This window comes from Buceros rhinoceros, unplaced genomic scaffold (assembly GCF_000710305.1).
Source record: "Buceros rhinoceros silvestris isolate BGI_N320 unplaced genomic scaffold, ASM71030v1 scaffold6857, whole genome shotgun sequence".
NCBI lineage: Eukaryota > Metazoa > Chordata > Aves > Bucerotiformes > Bucerotidae > Buceros > Buceros rhinoceros.
In genome coordinates this window covers 9,096-27,739 of record NW_010422689.1, presented here as the reverse complement: position 1 = coordinate 27,739, position 18,644 = coordinate 9,096, and the positions used below count along the sequence as shown (strand labels likewise).

Below are 18,644 nucleotides of genomic sequence, written 5' to 3'. Positions count from 1 at the left end.
CAGGAAGTTGCAAGCTATTCCAGTACAGACCATTCCTGAATTATTTTGGGGAGTTGAATGTACATACAGATTGGTTGCACATGAGGTATGACTAACATTCAAAATAAAGCCTTCCACTTATGTTTTGGTAGTCAAAAAAAATTTTTAGTACTACTTCCCTGTCTATGAGACACTATGATCAGTTTACATGGGGGCAATGTCCAAAATTATAATTCAAGCTTTGATGTCAAATTTTAGGAAAATCTTATGAAACTGATAGATTGTAAAAAATAAAATGTTAAAGTGACACAGGATGCTTTCAGCACCTGATCAGTCATTAAGTCTGAAATATGTCTGCTCTGATGTTGTATAATGTAGCAAGAGTTTACTAATACTTTTTATTTATATAATCTGCTATCATTCAAAACTACAGAGTATCTTGGAAGAATTACTTACACCGCATGTTTTTTTTCCTGCAAAATAACCTTGAAGCTGTTTACCCAAATTCATATTCTAAGTGGAATATCTTCTGAAATGTCTGTCTGTAAATTCACACTGCAGCTAAGCCCTGCTCCTTAATGTAATAATAATTATGTAGAAAAGATACTGGAAATCACAGAAAGATCTGTAAGGGGCTAGAAAGGAATTAGTATGACAAAATTACTGGTTGGCCTTTAGGGATGATTTTTGATCAGAATTTCATCTCCTTGATTCCATTCATCCTTTGAAAAAAGTTTAAACTTTTCAGCAATTATTCGGAATATAATGCACAAGTGGAGTATAGAAATGTGGAAGGCTGGCAATCAGTATCACATCATCTGAAAGTAGAGGACAACATTTTATTATTTGATGATACTGTGCAATGCCCCATTCCCTCCAGAAAGGGATTGCTTCATAGGATTATGGCACATGTAACTTACTTTGAGCTATTGGGGGTATCAAGAAAGAGTACAAGAGCAGTTCTACCTTACCTAAGAAGGCCAAATTCTTTTGCAGGAATTGCAAAGCAGCTGCCTTTCTATAAGCAGCTCAATCAAATAGATTTATCAGATTTCTCAAGCATTGCCTTAGGCCTTGGTGCTAGAAGTTTTCTGCAGCCTGATCACTGGAGACATTCAAAGTACTAAATAAAGATCGAGGTCTTTATGTATTATTACCAAAGGATAGGTGAAAATCTTGAAGTTAATCTCTGAAGGTTGTTTTTTTGAGAATTAGAATACGAGATTCAGAAGAGACATTTCATGATCTGCTGCCATTGCAATGAATAAGTCCAATGAGACAGAAGTTCTGCATTCACTAGTATTTTCTGTAAGAATTTGCTTTCTTCTTGATTCACATTTGGACTTTGGACTTCCTTGAATAGATTGGAAATCTAGCTTGTAGAGATATGCACGCTGAGAGACAAACACTTGGTTTCACACAAAAGTATGCCATGTAAGTGGACTTAGTAGATGATAGGATTAAAATACTGGTTTAGTTTTGGAACTGACAATATCTAGCTCTCCAAGAAGTTGAAAAAGATGTGTGGTAGTGTAAATTATGATAGAATGTCTCCAATTTTAATCTCCTCTAGCTCAGTAGGTGAGACTGTGCAATTTTCACATATTTAGTTAATTGCTATATTTCTCTCACTGGCTCTCAGTATTAGCTATCTTTAGAATCCCTAGACTTCATTAAAGGTGCTAAGCCAAGCTCAAAGGAGATGTGTAAGGGCATGTCATTTGTATGTTAATATTTTAAGTCTTCAAAAAAAGGAAAAAAATAAACCTGACAAGGATGAGACACATGGATATGATGGAGAAGCAGAGGGGAAAAAAAAAAAAAAAGAAAAATTCCTTTTAGAGGTTTCTGAACCAATGTCTGCGTGCTGGGTTATAATGGTGTCAGCATGAACTTTCAAGTAAAAATTGCTGAGATGTATTCGCTTGTCAGATTTTATTTTTTTAATTTGACATTATGCCCAGATTCTTGTTCTTTCACTTCTTCCACTACCCACAAAAGTTGACTTGTGGGAACCACCTCTCTAAGCTCGGGGAAAGAGGCAATGCTTTCTTGTACAGTCAAAGAGACACCTGTTAATGGTCACCAGTGGTGATCATTGGACATCAGTAAAACTTCTGACACTGTTTCCCAGAGTATCCTTCAGGAGACACTGGCTGCTCATACTCTGCTGGTTAAAAGACTGTCTGGATGGCCAGGGCCAGAGAGTGGTGGTGAGTGGAGTCAAACCCGTTTGGCGACTGGTCACCAGTGGTGTTCCTCAGGGAACCGGGGCCAGTTCTCTTTAACATCTTCATCAACAATCTGGGTGAGGGGATCGAGTGCACCCTCAGCAAGTTTACAGATGACACCAGGTTAGATGGGAGTGTTGAGATGTTTGAAGATTGGGAGGCTCTGCAGAGGGATCTGGACAGGCTGGGTCAATGGGCTGAGGCCATTTGTATGAAATTCAATAAGACCAAGTGCCGGGTCCTGCACTTGGGCCACAAAACACTGCAACATTACAGGCTTGGGGAGGATTGGCTGGAAAGCTGCCCAGCAGGAAAGGACCTGGAGATGCTGCTTGACAGCCGGCTGAATGTGAGCCAGCCAAGGTGGCTGATGACATCCTGGCTTGTATTAGAAACAGTGTGGCCAGCAAGAGCACAGAAGGGATTGTCCCCCTGTACTCAGTGCTGGTGAAGTCACACTTCGAATACTGTGTCCAGTTTTGGACCCCTCACTTCAAGAAGAACGTTGGGGTGCTGGAGCAGGTTCAGAGAAGGGCGGCAAAACTAGTGAAGGGTTTGGAGACCTTATCTTATGAGGAGCAGCTGAGGGAAATGGGATTGTTCAATCTGGAGAAGAGGAGGCTCAGGGGAAACCTTATTACTCTCTACAATTAGGTTGTAGTGAGGTGGGGGTTGGTCTCCTCTCCCGTGTTAGGAATGACAGGACGAGAGGAAATGCCCTTATATTGCATCAGGGGAAATTTATGTTGGCTATCAGGAAAAATGTCTTTACACAGAGGGTCATTAAGCACTGGAACAGGTTGCCCGGGGAGGTGGTGCAGTCCCCATCCCTGGAAGTGTTTAAAAGACGTGTGGATGTGGTGCTGAGGGACATGGTTTAGGGACCCTGGCAGTGCAGAGTGAATGATTGGACTCGATGATCTTAAAGGTCTCTTCCAACTGGATGATTCTGTGATTCTCTGAACTTGGGCCGCCTCAGATCACGGGGTGGATTGGTTTCCACCCCATTAACTGATTGGTATTTTATGTTACAAAAGGTTTCCTCTCTCATGGCACTTCATTCCTTTCCATTAGAATCTCACTGAAGCAAGACTTCTCTGTCCACCAAATGCATCCTAAATTAGACTATTCCCATGCTTACAAATTTAATGACTTTCAAAGGTTTCCCTTGCAATGATTTAGCTTGTTGGAAAAGACTGCTGAGTAAATAGCATCATTATATGACACAATACGTAAAAATACAGAAAATGTCTAAAATTATTAAATAGTATTGGTAAGTTTAAGCTGAAACATTGACGTACTGATAGCCCTTAACATTTTGGTCAGTACTCTGTATGGGAGTACTGACCTCACCTTCCTGCCATATATATTATACTGGTCAGCTTCTCTTAGCAGGGATTAGTCTATTAGGAATATTGCTTGGTATACAGTAAAACAAATACAGTTCCATCAACCATAATAGTAATTACAGTGTAAGAATTTGCTGGTGGCAGGCTAAGGTCCATTCAGTGACAGCATTCCAAATTTTCTTCTGTACCTTAGAAATGTAGCTGCAGTTTCCCCAGTTCTGTGCCTGTTCTCCCGTTATCCACTGTTCCATATTGTCAGTATGCTGGCAAACTCTTTGGGTTTTCAGCTGGAGCCTTGCCAAGTGAGTTGAAAAGAATTCCATTTATTGTTTTTACTGCATACCTTCCTCTAAATGTACTAGATCCGTGGAGCTATTAATTTCACTTCAGTGTATCTGGCTTTTATTTTCTATTACCACAATTATGTTGCACACTATTTCTAAGCCATTTCTTCTTTGTTTTCTTCCAGGCAGAAGAAAAGGCACATTCAGAGGTAAGAACCTTTCTTCTTCTTTTATATTTATGTATTGCATTTTATTATTGTGAAGTTTGTTGTCTACCAGCTATGGCTAAACTGCTGAGTTGCTGGGGAAAACACAGCCTGTGTCTCTGCACCACTTTTTAAGAACATTGGTAAAAGCTGATGCAGCTTTTAGTTCACTGGAAGGTGTTTACTTAGCATCATGCTGAAGAATGCCTCCTGGCCAAGTGTCTGAAAAGGGGAAAAGAATCAATGAGAATCAGGCTTCTGAGAGGAGGGGTTGTGATATGTCTGATTTGAGACTTAATACTGCTCTGTATCAGATCTAAGGGATGGTGCAATCCAAGGCAATATGCTGCCTTACAGGAGAGAAATACTTCAAATGTTCACTTTGAACTTCTCTCCCTTACATTTTGCATTATATTAAATTTCTGAAACTGATCACTTTGATGGATTTCAGAGCAACACAGATTGATTTCAGATATAAATCAAATCTGACACGGAAAACAGCTGCTTTCTCCTCACAGTGTATAAGAATAGGTGGCAAGCCTGGGTCAGCAGCTGGATACAATTACATCTTTTCTCAAAATGAAGTCCTGGTTGTATTAAAAGGGCACCAAGGAGTAGCAGTAATAAAATGCAGCACCAAGGGGTGCACATCCACTTCACAGAGCTGCATGTCTTCCACCTCCTGCGTTTATGCTTCTCTTATTTTTACTATTCTAATCAGAGAAAAAGTCAACTAAAAGATATTTTGAGCGAGTTGAACAAATAAACATATTCTTCTTTACTTGCCACAGTACATTTCAATATGATTTGTACATGAACTTTCTAAGATCCTTTCTCTGTAATTTAAAGCAAAGGAGCTAAAGAAGCATGCCGTAGCTCAGTAGTGTAGATGACAATTCCTCATTTCATTGTCCTTTACATAGGGCTGTATACAGAGGTAAACCATCATTTGTTTCCTGTGTATTTGTACATGATATTTTCTCAGTATCTAGATCTACTCTGTGATGCTCTTGCAGGAGATATTGAACAACACTTCATGACAACTACCTTTGTATAGTCGCAGGAATTTGATGAAAGCCTATGATGAAGGTCAAATAATTGCTATCGAAAACCAAAGAGAAAATGGAAAAAGAGCAGCTCAAAAATCTGTCACCTTTGCTCTGAGCTAGTGTAAATAACCTATTTTTATATCATAGATGTACAATAACTTGGTAATTCTTAAACTTTGTGCAATATTCCCTGTTAGTTATCATGGGAGTCATAAAATTAAAGTACTGCAGTAGCCGTTACTAGTGAAAGTTATGTCTTCCCTTTCCTAGGCTAGTTTAAGATGTTTTGATTCTTTAGTCTGGAATAATTTCTTTAATTTTTGAAAATGAAAGGGGTTTCAAAGTGAAACTCCATGCTGTGCTTAACTTCAGTGCAGAATGCCTGGAGTCCCTGTAAGATCTTAAATATAATTAAATGAGCTTAAAATGATGCACAAGCTGTATGCTAGCTGTCTGTCCTAGATGAAATGAAAACAGATACTTTTCTTAAGGATTCTATTTTTCACTAAAGTATGCAGGAGCCTTGGATTAAGTCTATTGTCATGTCAACAAGTACATTTAAAGCTACTTTTTTTTTTAAGTTGGCAAGCAAGTTTTTGAATAGTTTGTAAGCTTTAAAGACGATGCAAGTTTGAATTGCAGGAATTGTAGGAGGTATTGTGCTAAAAGGAGAGGGGAAATTACCTCATCTAACTTAAAACATCCATAAAGTGAAAATCTGTCTGAGGTAGTCATCAAAGCTTTCTTCATGCTGGACAGTGGGGGAGTACTTTTTGGCGCATTGTCTGAATCTAATGTAGGCATTTATCATATGTTGGTTGCATCGTAACTACATATCTACAGTCAGGTACAGTGAACCTCACTCAGATTCATTCATATTTCATATTCTCAGGCCTCATCTAGGGCTGCTGTCATTGACTACACTAAGGATATGTTTGGAACTCACAGGATTCGGTAAAGAAAAACCATGAGATTTACATGTGCAAACAGAGGATTGTACATATGAAGTAATTAAGCACTTGCCCATATGTGCTACCATAACTGGGATCCTAGCTTGTACACTGGTTAAGTGCAAGAGAACAGCTGGAGCAGCTCTAAGTGCCAACTTTTAATAATTTGTATATCTGAATAGTTCTGAGCTTAAAATAAGAAACTAAGACATTGTAAACCTATTAGTGATCCCTTAAGAAAGCAAACAAAATACAACAAAAGGAAATTGCTGAAATACTGACAGCAATCTTTTTTTTTCTTTCTAGCAAATTCAGAAACTACGGAGAGAGCTGGTTGCCTCACAAGAGAAAGTTGCTACCCTTACATCTCAGCTTTCAGCAAATGTAAGTTTTTTTGCTTGTGATCATAAAGAGTATCAAAGAATACATTATCAGGTTGGCTAAAGGCTCTTACACAACACAGGGTCTGGGAGATTTTTACTATTTATTAATTTTGGTGGTTTCCAAATTAATTATTAATGGTATTGCCTCAGCTTCGAGCAGAAGAAATCTTGTAATAAAACAGTGGAAGTGGAAAGGAGACTTTCCACATTTTGGATGTGACGACAGTCCTATCCAGTTCGGTTTCACTCTCCTCAGAATCAATTAAAAAAAGCCCAAAGGGAAGGAGACACAATCAAAGAAAGGACATGAATTACATATTCTGATAGAATTAATTATAATTTCACAAAGATAAACAATTCAAAACACGGATAGATGTATAAGGAAGCACAATATACTCTTGTATATAGAGTTCATATGCTGCAATAACTGTGCTTATACGTAACTAACGGAAACTGGGCTATTTCACAGAGAGCTCCCTCGTGTTCCCTCTAATTGTCATACACAGGTAATATGAGTTATTGAACATGTTACCAAAAAATAGTGCCAGATAGGGAATGTGAACTACAATCCTGTCTAATTATTATGGCTTCATATTAAGTTACCGAATAGTTCCTGAACAATCTGTCATATAGCGATTTTTAAATGAGTTCAGGATATAACTATAGTTACCATTCCCAAGGAAAGCTGAGATGCAGTTGCAAGAGAGTATCATTTTGCATTTTAAGAAAGCAGTTTTCTGATGTCTTGCAGAACATATAGAGTGCCTTCTTCGAAATGTAGATGCACTGAGTATTTAGATCTGTAAATGCTGCCATTATTTTCAAGGAATTATTTCAGTTGGTGAAGTAATACTGTGTTCATGTTCTGAGAAAATAACGTCTAGCTGTGTGAAAGCTGCTTGTTCTCTTAGGACTTCCACATGGGGAAATGTGGGAGAGCTGCTCTTGGCACTTTCTGCTCTCTTCAGGCGGCTGCAGAACACCTGTGGGTATTTGTACCTCTGTAGTGGTACATTTTGCCAGTCTGTTCTGAGAATTAACTGGTAAAGCAGAAAATATTGGGTTCTGCAACATTTGTAACTTCAAAATCTTGATCCTGAGTTGGGTTATCAGTTTGGGAATTTATAACCAGTGTGCCTATCCTGTGTATGGGGTTCCTTCATTCAGACACTGATATTCATCTTGGCCAGGTTGAGCAGTTCTTCGCTCACCCATTCTGAGATCAAGAAACTAAAGCCAACATGGAGAGTTCAGAAGAGCTAAGACACCATGCCTTGGGTAGTCGTTTTTACTAACAACCCCATAGTTCCCTGCAGGACACTTTTCTTTCCCCCAGGAATGCAGCAGTTCTGCCTTGCTGTAGGGAGCACAGGGATGCAGGCTGCGGCTGAACTTGTCAGACAGCACAATCACAGACAACCCCATAAGGCCAGTTAATGACCACACAGCAGCGGCTGGTGGTATCCAGAGGAGTTAGCTTGATTCCTGCAAGCCCCTGATATAGAGAAAAATGTCTGCCCACATCCAGGGGGTTGAAGATCTTTAAAGGTCCCTCGCAACCCAAACAATTTTGTGATTCTGAACAGTGGTGCCACATTAGTAAAACTAAATTGTTTCCCTGTGGTGGGCTTGTGCTCAGGTGCCTGTATCAGATCTGGTGTGGGAGCCACTCTGATGGTGATATCTCAGGCTCTTCCTTCCATCCCTCACTTTACTCTGTGTGCAGAAAAGAAGTTTGCCCATCTCTCCTTCCACTAGCTCTGAACAGAAAACACCAGCATAATCTTTCTTGCTGGTGTGTTGAAAGATGTGTTGAAAGTGAGAGTTGAAAGATGACTCTAGCCTCTATATTTTTCTAGTCAGCCCAGCAATGCTGTAGCCTATGAAATAGCAACAAGCGCAATAAAGTGAGGATGGCAGGTCATTCTTGTCTGCAGCTGAGGCAATGAGGCCATTGTTTGGTTCATTTGGACAAATTGTGTCCAGTCTCTCTCCCTGGCCAGAGATTCAGTCAATGATTTTCCTTTGTGTGAAGTAAACACCAGACTGGTTTCTAATAGCATTACTTATTACAGGCAAATTTTCAAAGTCAGCTCCAAGTTACAATCCAATGTGGTTCGTATTTCAAAGAAACTGAGTCAAGCTAAAAATGAGTAGTTACATTTTGGCTTGGTTTTCACTAAAATTAATTCTGCCGCATGGGTGAGAAATAAGTTGGGTTTGAGATGTATAACTCACATTGTACTGGTTGGGGATCTGGTCCCATGTACTGCCTCTGGACTTCTGAACACATAGTAACAATGGCCACAGCTTTTCTACTAATCTAGTTGGAAGGGTTACAATTTCAACAGGACAGCTAAAAAGTATATACATGTGTATCTGGTTTTGTCTATCCAGAAGTACTACATTTGTAAACCTGTATGTGCTCATATACATATATATATGGGGGGGGGGTGGTGCAAATGCATGCTGTATGTTGTATAAAGGTTAATTTGATCACATTCTTTTGCTTGTGTCACTCACCTTCTAATCCATCTCCATGGAGACACTCTTTAAACTCTAAACCTATAAGCAATCCTAAAGCTGATCCTTTTAGCACACGGAGTTTTTAAATGGTACCAGAGAAATCTTTCCTTTTTCCAAATCCCCAACATGTGGAAATTCCCTCAAAATTAAAACTTGTCAGGAGCATGAAACTTAGAGGCTTCAAATTCTCCAGGCACGGACAAGGGATTTAAGCCCTTTCACAATAAATACAATCTTAAAAGAAAGGTATACATTACTTGCTATTATAAGTAAATATTTTTTTTGATGCTGTCATGAGACTTACACGTACTTTACAAAACCAACAATTGCAACATATTTCACAATAAGGCTGGTTCTGAATTCTTTCTCTTCTATTTCTGGTGCAGAAGATGTAAAGCATTAAAAAAACACTTCCACATAAGTCCAAAGGATCAAAAGAGACTGCTTAAAGATGCCTTAGTACTAATTCTGTCAGTCCTTTGAGCACTTCATGTAAATAAATTCTGCGAAGTATCACTCAAACATCAGCAATAAAATCCAGCTTGCAAATGGCGTGAATATGGAACCTTTCAATTGTGATATGGCCTCTGAAATTTAGTCTAATTACAGAACTGATATTTAAAGATCAGTGATTATATATTGAGAGTAACTAACAAACACTTGATTTAATTTGAAGAGGTTATAAAAAAATCCAAGTGGGCTTCTAATTTTCATGAACTTACTGTCTTAGTAATGTTTTACTTGCATGTAATCACGTATCACGTATCTCCTAATCTAAAAGACATACTCACCAGCCCCTGGCATTTAGAGGAGAAATAATCCTAATCACAAAAGCTGAAATTCCTCCTCAGAAAAGATATCGAACCCATATATTACTCTCTAAATGGATAATACTGCTGTGACACTCATTTTGAGTCATATTTGCATGCCGGTAGGCTAAAACCTGAACAAACAGTGAATCTAATGCAGAAAAAAGTTTGACATCTTTTCTGTAGATACATCCATCTCTGGCAGGCAGAGAACTGTATGAACAGAGTATCTTCTGAGGTGCCTTTGCTCAAAGAAAATTACTCATGCCTTTCTGATGCCTTTGCTATAAAAGCATTCATCTTAGCCTTAGTCCTAAGCTCCTCCGAATTTCACTTTCATTGAAAATAGCACTTTTCCCTTGCTGTGGTCTGGAGAAGGAAACTGTTAATAAACATCTGTTAAAAACTGTCAGAAAAAATCTTGTTTCCTCACAGTTCATCTTGGGCTTGAATTAATTGTCACCATTTCCCTTTGTAGAACTGAGCAAAAATACTGTACACGAGTGGAAAAAAAGCATCTTATTCATGTCATTTCAACACTATTCATGTCTGTCTTTGTTTCTCCACAAAATATTGTTGGTGAGAGTAGTACTTTTGTCATTAAAAGACTATCAGGCTGAAATTAGATTTATTACATCAAGCCTTTGCGTGATATATTCTTTTATATCAAAATCTGTCAATTGGAATTATAGCATTTTTCAGGCATTTGGAAACCTTTGCTAAGACTTTTCTTATTTGGTTTCATTTATTATTCAGGTTTTGTTGGCTGAACTCAAGTACTACGCTTGATTTCAGCAGTTTATTCCATTTGATTATCCCCGAAGTGTTTTGCTGCATATGATTAAATTCAAGCAGAGCCCAGCTGTTGTTTGGATGCTTAATTTACAGGTTTTTTCCTGTGATTCTGGGTTTTCCACTGGTGTCTGTTTTTGATGTTGCTGAAGGGCAAAACTCAGTACTAATTAAGAAAGAGCCTGTTTTCAGCATAGAAAGTGTCCAGCCAGCAGACTTCCTACATGACTGACAAGAGCTCAAATTCCAGCGAGCAGCCTAAACCCAGCCTGTTTGGAGGGACTCTGATCTGTGCTTTGTACTGAATAAAGCTGAAGGGTGCATGCTTGCAAACTGTCGTAGACCCAGGATGCCAGTAGAAAGCAGAGGGGGTTCGCTAGCTAATACTCTTGTTTGGCCAGCTCTGAACCACTATCCTGCAGCCAAACAACAAGATAATAGCAGGCGGCGAACGGAAAAGGTCACCAGATGTTCAGTTGCTTCTTGCAAACAGCCCAATCCCTTCTGGGCTCTCACACCTCCTTTCATTCAGCCGTGTCAGGTGGGAGGAAATTTATTTATTTACATTTGTTTTATGTAGCTGAACACCATAGGTCAAAATGTAAAGTGTGTCAGCAGATAGTCTTTGGATATGTTGATGTCCTGTTCAGGATGGGCTGTAAATGTAAGAGCTGAGGTATTTGGGGTTTGGCTGGCTGAAATCATTTACTAAGGAAATGTTTAAATTCAAATCTGTCACCTCAGCACTGAAAGCATTCCCTGAGCATATATTAGATGTTAATAGATGTCAGAACTAATCCATACATGATTGATCTACGGATTAAGAACTGTACATCATCTATGTGTCTACTATGTATATCATGTTAAAGATGGATATATTTTGCTGTAGGGATACTTCCAGCAATGCCCAGTTACTTGACTGACTCCACTACATCTATCTCCAAGTACAAATGCTGCATGTAATTGTGAAGATGCATTTTTACTTTAGAATGTTATTCTAAGCATAGGCCGTATTCAGGCTATGTTGTATGGTATTCGAATGATGTATGCTATGAATGAAACTACAGAATCTAACACAAATGTTTCTAAGGTGTGAGGGATTGGCTGTAACTTTTTAAAAAAACTTCTCCTAAATATTTTAACAAGAATGAAAGAATGGATCCTTTTGGATACAGTAAATAATCCTCAGAAACTGAGGATTACCAATTCAGTCCACATCAGCTACCAAATTTAAAAGTGTAAAATAAGTATTTAATTAGAATTTTTAGTCTAATGACCATTTTTAAAATTGCAGTTTCTTCTTTCTATTTGTTTAAATTATTTTGCATTTGACTATTTAAATGCAAAATCTGATCTTAAATGTCAATATATCCAGTTGTATGTTTTATACATACTTTGACTCACATATAAATATACTGCTAACCTACCTTCTTTCAAAGTAGCTTTTACTGATTTGTTACATAGTAATTCTTTTGGGAAAATCTGAGTAAGATTTCAACAAGTTGGAGTTCCCTGGACTGCTTGGGGAAAGGCAGCACAGTTAATTACTCTAAATGTAAAATTAACACCTTGTATTTCAGAGAAGAATATTCTGTTATATTCTGTTTAAGAAACACTTAAAGTAATGAACAATGCGACTGAAGGTTTTTTTCTTGAATCATTTTCAGTGGTGACCATTGAATTATGTTTATTTGTTATTAGCAAATCAAGACCTTATAGTCTTTATCTCAAATGAGTTAGGAAAGATCCAGCATTTTGATCCAATTACATTTATGATGCAAAAATTTTAGTGTGCTCCTGCAAGAAGGTGACGTATGCTATCACAGCCTGAACTTTAACAAGAATCCATAGGTGTAACATGGCTTTCTACAAAGACTATCAGATGATGACTTAGTACGTTCAGTGACCTTTGATGACATTTTTAATTATGCTTTCTAGTTCTTAGTTTTCCTTATGAATCCCTTAATTTTCCCTGTAAATTCCTTGTGGTTTATTCATGCACAATATCAGCTGAAGTGGAAGCTATGGAGTAGGAAAATACATTGCAAAAATATGCATACTTAGGTACTAAAGACCTGTGGTTATTAAAGACTAATTGTAAAGAAATGAATGAAAGCAATGCATAATTAAGCAAATTATTCCTCTTTTCAATCCCTCAGTCCCCATTGTTATTCTCATGGTAAAGCAGAACCATGGGCCATCAGCCAAGCCACAGATTTTTTTTATGGGGCAGGGAAAAGTGAGCTCCATTAGTTTCCTGTTAAACACATGTAATGAAGAGACATTTGGCTATAATTCTGTGCTGGTGCATCTGCTTTGTCTCTGATTGCATTCTGGGTCACTGGTCATCATCTTTGGAATGAAAAAATTATAAATTAGTCTGGACATTTTTAATATGTAGTTAATTATTAAAGCAAAAAATAAGTTTAAAAACTCATTACTTTTATCTTCTCAGAGGAAGAAAGTAATGAAAACAACCAAAGGCTATAGTTTTCAAACTAGCTAGATTAACTTTATATTAATTGACAGGTTTTAGGGGTGCATTTGACGTATATTCCAGGTTCATTTTACTTAAAATTACAACTTTAAGAATAAAGCCTATGTTAAAATAGGAATATACACAATTACTAATTAATCTTCAAGAAATTGCCCGTGTATCTAGTCCATTGTTTATCAAAAGTTAGTCCCTGGGATATGTATCCTTTAACAAAAGAGTTATCCTAAAGGCATCCCCGCAGATGGAGAAAGCAGGTGGATTAACAACTGTAACCATAAATAATGAAATAAATTATTTACTAATATTACAAATACAGTAAGTAAACCTCCAATAAGCTTAATAAGTATATAATAAGGAGTTTACAAGATACTGAAATGTTTATAGCAATACAAAATTATTTACGAAACACTTCTCAGTATAACAGCTCTGAAGTGGAAAGTACTACACGAAAGTAGGCCGCTATTACATATTTGATAATCTTTTTTTTATGAGAGGAATAATATACAGAGTAAGGTGGCAAGATTTTTTCCTTCTCCTGAAGTGCATAACAGAACCCTTTTTAGATTATGCCTTTTTCTGATTATACCTTAGATTCTGTACAACCGCATAGATTTGGACAATTTCAACTCTACTTTTACAAACATGTAAATCTGTAAGAGAAAAATTTGCCAGGCAGTGTGTGTGCCTGTACTGCTATAATAAAAAAGCTCAGTTAATCCATTTGTGCATATAAATCTGATGTTTGTGAGTTATAGTCTAAGTGTATCGTAGTGTGAAAACTTTGCCTATTATCATTTTTGAGACAGTAAAGAGAAAATAAGTATTTCCTCTGCTTTTGTTATTTGATGTTGTGAGAAGAGTGGAGGGAATTTTTATGGAATTTCATAAAAATTAAATTCTTACTTTCCCTTGGTTGTACAAACTGACTTGTCTTGTTGGTTTCTTTATGAACATTCACCCTTCTTTGCCTACAAAGCTCAATGTCAGACCCAATGAAGAGTCCATGTATTGCTTGTATAAATTCTGCTGGCGTAGTGTATAGGGTGAATATCGCTAAAAAATAAAATGAGGCTTTAATTAATTTTTAAAATGTTTTAATAAGTTTCAAATTTATTTCTTTTCTTATTGAGAAGACTTTCAGTTTACGAGTTTGTCTTTCAGATATACATTTGTACACCCATAAAACCCCCTATATTTGTATTTTATTTATTGATTATTATTTATTTATTATATTATCTTTATATGCAAAACACACACATGTAATCAATATAAGATGAATAGACTAGATAATAACCTTCTATAAAACTAGCTGTGATTTTTTTTATTTGAGTCTCAGGATTCCTCTGGAGTTTTTTATTTTTGAGGATAAGACTTACCTTCTAAGATAAAATACTTGAACTCCTGTTTTGAAGTGTTGAGTAATTCCTCTATTGAAGTGTTGAGTAATGGAAAATAATTGTTCCTGGACTTCTATTTGACAGCATTTTGTCCATTATGTCAGTAAACTAAAAGCAGGGCATTAAATCCATAATTCATTTCCAGTCAGAGATACCTGAGCTAATCTCCTTGGGGGATAAAGAAACCTGAGGAACACAGAGCTCACTTGGCTGTTTAACCTATCCAATTTAGTTCAGTATAAGTTTAAAACTAATAGAAAAGTGCTGGAAAATATGAGCTTGGAGGGGAAAAATTCTTTTAAAAAACTAAATACATCTGAGAAAATTGTCCCATTGCCATGACAAGTGTTGCCTTCTGTTTCTTTCACAGGCTCATCTAGTAGCAGCTTTTGAAAAAAGCTTGGGAAATATGACTGGCCGGTTGCAAAGTCTAACAATGACAGCTGAACAAAAGGTATGTTTACCAAAGCAGATGCTTTAATGTGGAAAACAGCCAGCAGATTATATTAGAATTTTGTTTAAAAAACACTGAAAGGAAACAAGGACAGCTGTGACAATAAGACAGAGAGATCATTCTTTAATGCCTGTTGTGATCAAATCTTCATAAAGCTCCAGGAGAATTAAACTGTGCGGCATCACATTTGCACAGACAATATCATTGAATGGTTTGAAGATAAAATCTTTCATTTCCAGATTTTAATTAAAACATACGCAACTCTAGGTTTAATCGGTATTGAAAGATCCTGTAACAAAGACCTATCATAACCTGCTGGAGTGCTTGATTCCAGCCTGCTTGATTCCAGTGTCGACAGAATAACAGAACTATGGGAAGGGAAGAAGTTTAAGTAGAGAAAAATTACTCCATTCAGAGAGTTAATGCCGATCAGGTATCCTATTCATGAGTAAGCAGTTTTGGTTTTCACTCTGCTGTTTTGACCATTGTGGAAAAAAATCTAAACCTGATACACAGAAAATTTGAAGTGAGCTTTTGTACCAAGCTCAGGCTTAAGAGGCTGCTTAGCACCTTCCAGGATCGAACTTCTGCAGCTTTCTGCCCCTATTCATTTTGAACAGCATCCTATAAACAGAAAGGCCTTGCTAAGCCAGACTGTGAAAGAAACTGTATATTAGTGAGCTATTAGTCACCACTGGAGCCAGCATAGCTGTCTACAAAAATAACATTTCATGGTCTGGTTGAACACCAACAGATGAAATTGTGAACTGCATAGAAAATATTTGTATTGCTTGCTTTTTATCATTTTGCACAAAAAACACCACAACATTTTCTTATTACGATTTCCCTCGGAAGGTTTACTTTCTAGAAGAGGTTAAGCAGTGATATTGAAACAGATCTTCTCCAAGCTCCTTCCCCAGAAGATTTGAAAGATGTTCTTTTCTTTATCTTCTTTTCTCTGTTGTTGAGGTTAAACTCCTTTAATCCTCATTATATAAACACAGACTGGAAGGACAGGTTTAATGCAGTAGTAACAAAAGCTATTTTTTAATTAAAATTGGCTATGAATTCTAATATAGAACTTCCTGCACTTAAGTGGAGTTATTTTACTTCCACTTACAAGACAGTTGCTCTTAAGTAGTGTGTGGGGGGTTTATTTTATTATTATTTAGCAAGTTAAATCTTTTGAAAAACACACAAATTCAGGTTGAGATTCATCCATTAAACAGTAGCCTCACATACCAAAGGATGTAATTCAAATGGTTTTATTGTCTTCTGTAATAAAATTGTTTGGTTTATCCCAACTTTATAATGAATATTCAACTGAGACCCTTTTCAGATTAGTCTTTATTAAGAATGTTTTGGTCTCCATAAAAATAGCATGATTGCTTTATATAGAAGAAATGGAAAAGAATATGTAGTTGAATTTAATAACTTTGGAGAGAAAATATGCATTCTACTTAACTGTTGTCCTTAAGTTCACCCAAGCAGTCCCTTGAACTTCAGTTTGACCGCTCTTATCTTGTCATGTTTTCTAGCTTAGACAAACATTCTTCTTGTGTCATATATTTTGATCTCTCTTTGCCCTTACCACAGGAATCTGAGCTTATAGAGCTACGGGAAACCATTGAAATGCTGAAAGCCCAGAATTCTGCTGCACAAGCTGCTATTCAAGGAGCCTTGAATGGTCCTGATCATACCCACAAAGGTATGCTTTTGTCACTATTAAAATAAATGCAGAGTTCCTTCCCAGAAAAAAAGCTAAGCTTCTACTTTTCTATTGTTTTGGGGACTCTGTTGCAAGGACAAGCACGTTTTGCAGTGCATGGTCAGCATACTTGTGGCATTTCCAGAGCTGGAAACCTTGAATGAGCTTCCTGTTTGTCAGAGTTCCTGGAGCCTTGTCTTCTCAGAACTGGGTGGCCAGGTATTGACTGCTGGGTGTCAAGAGTTAACTCTGTCACTGCAGTTGTCTATTGAAGTACACCCAAGTCACTAGTGAAGTCTTATGGTTAAACACGGCTATAGCTTGGAAATCCAGTGTAAGTTGTAGCTCTGAAAATTGGTGTACTAGTTGTTAAGGGATGGATTGACAACAGCTCAGCTCCTTCACAAGGTGGTAAATCAGACCAAGCAAGCAGGCATTTTAAATTCCAGATTCTGAACTAATTTGTCATTGCAGTTAAGCAGATGTCACATGATAAATATACACTTCAAAAGTGCTTGTTGATAAGCAACAGTGAGGGAATTACTTGAAGAAAAAATAATAGCAGCATTCATTTTTGAGAGTGTCATTGATCTTTCTTTAAAGAGGTCATTATTCAGATGTTTGCCTTAAAGGCCATTTCATTTCATTTAATGACTTAAGTATAGCAAAGCTAACTTCTAGGAAGTAAACAATAATCTAAAAAGTAATTTCCCTTGGTATTAGTGGTATGTTCTGCAAGAATATTTTCCAGTAATTAAGATACGGTTGTGAGAGACTTTTAAAAAATTGAAACTCAAAAGCCTCACCAACCATTTCTAATATTCTCCATTCTTGATTATTTTGTTTCTTTCGTTTTTTATGAACTCCTGCCTGCTTATTTCCATCATGGTATATTAGAAGGTAGCACCTGAACACTGGTTAGGCCTTCTACAAGTGAAGTAGTGTTTATATTTCTCAGAAAAAGAACTGTGATAGTAATAACAACATGTGATAGTGATAAGTTAAGTAATCCATCTCTAACAGAAACTGCTTAGCCACAAGGTTACGCCTGCATAGATTGCTGTGCAGGGTCATTGCCTTCATGCCAATAAGATTCCAGTTTGGAGAAGCTCCTAAGCATAACCTAATTGCATGTATCCTCATTGACCCCCATGTGGTTTCTCGCAGATTGCAATAGCTTGAATCCAAGCCACTGCAAACATCAATACCATTTATGTTCATTTAGGTTCCCTTTGAGGAGGAAGATACTATATAAATACAAAATCTATTGTTATATTCAAACAGAGACAGATGGATTTCACAGTAATTCCTTTTCTTTAGATTTACGTATAAGGCGGCAACATTCTTCAGAAAGTGTTTCCAGCATCAACAGCGCTACAAGCCATTCAAGCATTGGCAGTGGCAATGACGCCGACTCCAAGAAAAAGAAAAAGAAAAACTGGGTAAGTGCTCAGCATGTTTAAACCTTTATTTTATCTATTAGGTTGTTTCCTAGTGCCTGAGTAGCATAATGGTCCATTTCATCTTCAAGATTCTTGTGAAGCCAGAGAGATACACAGCAATTCATGTGTATCTATACTGTGACACTACCAGCAAACTAAAAATTGTTCAATATCAGTAGGGAATTATTTGCATAAATCAGGATAATTTTTTTAAAAGCAATAGAAAAAAATATTAAAAAGCTGTTGTGACCAAAACCATCTCTGGGATGTGTTGAAATCCTGTTTGATTTTTCTTATGCCTACTTTATTTGGAGTTTGATTCAAAAGCCTGACTCAAATATGTTACGCAGCTATGAAGGGAGTTGAAATTTGTTAAGGATTCTCATGTAAAAGTCATACAACATTTAAAGAAATTAAGATGCTTAACTGGAACACACAAATACCACGTAGTGGAAAGGGTTTAATCAAATACATTCAGTAAAATTTCAGAAAATATGTTTTTTGTTGTTTTAAAAGTATTACTTGCATAAACATTTGTTTTAAAATACTGATCAGCCTTCATTCCCTTGATTTGTAATTCCACACTCT

At 37.0% G+C, this 18,644-nt stretch overlaps 1 protein-coding gene across 1 annotated transcript in view; it reads left to right on the top strand.

Moving 5' to 3' along the window:
* The window catches only part of LOC104496932 (neuron navigator 3-like), a gene marked incomplete at its 3' end in the record, with an annotated part of 93,834 nt that overhangs the window by 66,371 nt on the left and 8,819 nt on the right, over positions 1 to 18,644 (top strand). The window contains exons 11-15 of the mRNA XM_010140126.1: positions 4,029 to 4,052; positions 6,355 to 6,432; positions 14,823 to 14,906; positions 16,503 to 16,617; positions 17,914 to 18,056. Coding sequence (XP_010138428.1) covers positions 4,029 to 4,052; positions 6,355 to 6,432; positions 14,823 to 14,906; positions 16,503 to 16,617; positions 17,914 to 18,056 — 444 coding nt within the window. The remainder of the gene's footprint in view (positions 1 to 4,028; positions 4,053 to 6,354; positions 6,433 to 14,822; positions 14,907 to 16,502; positions 16,618 to 17,913; positions 18,057 to 18,644) is intronic.